Source organism: Geospiza fortis, unplaced genomic scaffold (assembly GCF_000277835.1).
Source record: "Geospiza fortis unplaced genomic scaffold, GeoFor_1.0 scaffold213, whole genome shotgun sequence".
NCBI lineage: Eukaryota > Metazoa > Chordata > Aves > Passeriformes > Thraupidae > Geospiza > Geospiza fortis.
The window spans coordinates 1,709,227-1,711,769 of NW_005054399.1; the positions used below are offsets into that span (position 1 = coordinate 1,709,227).

The 2,543-nt window shown below is 53.8% G+C and overlaps 1 protein-coding gene across 1 annotated transcript in view; it reads right to left on the minus strand.

Moving 5' to 3' along the window:
- PKD1 (polycystin 1, transient receptor potential channel interacting) overlaps positions 1–2,543 on the minus strand; it is a gene marked incomplete at its 3' end in the record, with an annotated part of 46,236 nt that overhangs the window by 19,987 nt on the left and 23,706 nt on the right. Inside the window, exons 19-20 of the mRNA XM_031061073.1 lie at positions 1,503–1,782; positions 1,210–1,303 (exon numbers count right to left, since the gene is read on the minus strand). Of these exons, the coding sequence (XP_030916933.1) occupies positions 1,210–1,303; positions 1,503–1,782 (374 nt within the window). The remainder of the gene's footprint in view (positions 1–1,209; positions 1,304–1,502; positions 1,783–2,543) is intronic.

A 2,543-nucleotide genomic window follows, 5' to 3' on the forward strand; every position in this document is an offset into this window, starting at 1 on the left:
AGCCTGCAAGGGAACCCCAGAGAGCTCTGACAGGGCTGTGGGGAGCTGCAGACACCGCCCCGGAGGAGCTGGCACTGCCCCTGCCCCTGTCCCTGCTCCTGCTCCTGCTCCTGCCCCTGCTCCCGCCCCTGCCCCTTCCCCTGTCCCTGCTCCTGCCCCTGTCCTGGGGAGTCCCGTCCTGCTCAGCCCTGCAGCACAAACGGGGTTTGGGGCAACCTGGACTAGTAGGAGGTGTCCCTGGCAAGGCACAAGATGGTACTGAATGATCACTCCAAGCCATTCCAGGATTCTCTGATGGTTCTGTGGACCTGCCCTTGCTGCTGTCCCAGCAAGGGTCCCCTGCTCTGGCAGATTGTCCCCAGAATGAGGACAGCTCAAGGACTCCATCAGGCTGGATGGGTGCCTTTGTTCTCTCTGAACTTTTGTGATGTTTAGGGGTTTCTCCTTGGGCTTTTGCGTTCTGTAACACTTAAAGGGATTGTGAAAAATTCATGATCAAAATAAAAAGGGGGAATAACTCTGCTGGGACTGGGAACAGCACTGACAAAAGCCACAGGTTCTGTACAAGCCCTGCAAAGCCTGACCTTAGACAGAGACCCAGCCCTCCAGCAGCTCAGCATCTCAGGAACAAGTGGGTCCAGGATAAAACCTGCACAAAGGTTTCTCTGGAGCTCCCAGGAATTATGGGGAGTTTCACGGGAGCTGGGCAGCTGGGAAATTCACTGTGAGTTTGCCAGTGAGCTCCAGTGAAGGTGCTGACACTGCCACTGTGTCTGTCACTTCAGCTTAAAAACAATCACTAAGAGCTGAAATTCCCACCATTCCAAAGAGGAATTGATTCCAGGATTATTCTGGATAGCTCAAAACACACCAAAGTTAGAACCCCAGACCCTGGACACGTTTCTGCTGCTCCCCCAGTCTGGTGCCCAGCCCCCTGGAAGCAGCAGGGCTCATCCCCTCCCAGCGTGGCTTCCCGGCACTGTGCACAAACAGCTCTAATCTCCACCACGGATCATTTGGGGAAATCTGGTTTCCAGAGGCACTTAGTCCTTGGCCCAAGGCTACGGGACATCGGCCAGGCCACTTTTCCAAAGCTGGGCTCGCTGTTGCTGTCTCTGCAGCTGGTCGGGAAGGTGGCTCTGGTGGGAACATCCAGCCCACACAGCAGAGACGGCCCCACTGCTTCGTCTTCTGATTCTTCCCACATACTGTGAGTCAGTTTTGGGCACCATCTTCTTTTTCCTGCACTGAAATACCCAGTCCCTTCCACAAGAACTGGCCTGGCCCGGATACCAATATTCACCTACGTGAGTTAGGAATTTTTAAACTGCCTGCCTGCTCTGGGGAGTTTGGGAGCTCCACAATTGGAGCTGCTCATGGTCCAAACCACAGCTGAGCCCAGCCCTGGCCAGCAGCACCCCGGGGCAGGAGTTTGGGGTGAAGGGAACCTCTGTGGCAGAAGCAGGGGGTGATGAGGAGCAGGGGCTGGCAGGGGCTCTCACCTGCACACTCGAAGTGCACCTTGGTCTCCAGCGCCCGGAGGGGCCCCTCGGGGGACAGGCGGCAGGACCCCCCCACGGGGGGCTGGTTGGGCAGCAGGTCGATGGAGGCAAAGCCCTCCTCCCCCGTGGTGAGGTCTGTGATGTGCAGGGTGAAGGTGTAGCCCTCGCCATCCCTCAGGGCTCCTGGCCTCAGCACCAGGTTCATGCCCGTGTCGCCGGTGGATGTGGTTGTTCTGTCCAGGATGAGGGACTTGTTCTTAAAGCTGTGAGCTGCCCACCTCTGCAGGGGGAAAGACACCAGAGGTTTGGTTTGAAGCTGAAGTTATGTCCTTAAAATGTTTTCAGATTGAGTCTTTTATAAAAAGTAACAGATTTCTAGTGGGAGCGTCTGCCAAATTTGCAGTTGATAATTCAGCTTTAGTCTTGTGTGCTACAGCAACAAGAACTGGAACCTTTCCAAAATGTCTGGTGGGAATATTTCCACTGTGAGATCTACTTTAGTTTCTGGAATTACATCACCCTCCAACAGAATATTTCATAATACAGAGTACAAAACACAGGAAATAAATGAAGGACTGGTGGAGTCTCCACGGGATACCGTGTTTTATGTGCTTCAAGCTGAACGTGGCCTGGGTGGTTACTGTTAATAGCACAAACCTACAATTGTGATAACAGGAGAAACAGTGAGATAACCAGGCAGAAAATGCCAAGCAAGGACATGCTGGGCTTGCTGGGAGCAACAGGACTTCCAGTTCTGAGACTCCACAGGCTGCAGGGGAAGCTGGAATTAGGGGAGGGCACAAGAGGGGAGACTGAACCACCTCTGCTTGAACCACCAGAATAATGGGCAAAATGCCAATCAGCAGGGAGAAAAACCACTTTACAGATCTCTTATAGGAAAAAAAAAAAGTGGATTTTGTGTGGAAAGACCTGGTCACTCATGGCTTTGGCTCAGAATGACCCCACAAGGACTCAGCCAGGCCCACCTGCTGCTGCCTGTGGCCAGGGATTGCTTCCCCTCCTTGTCTCCACGGCAATTTA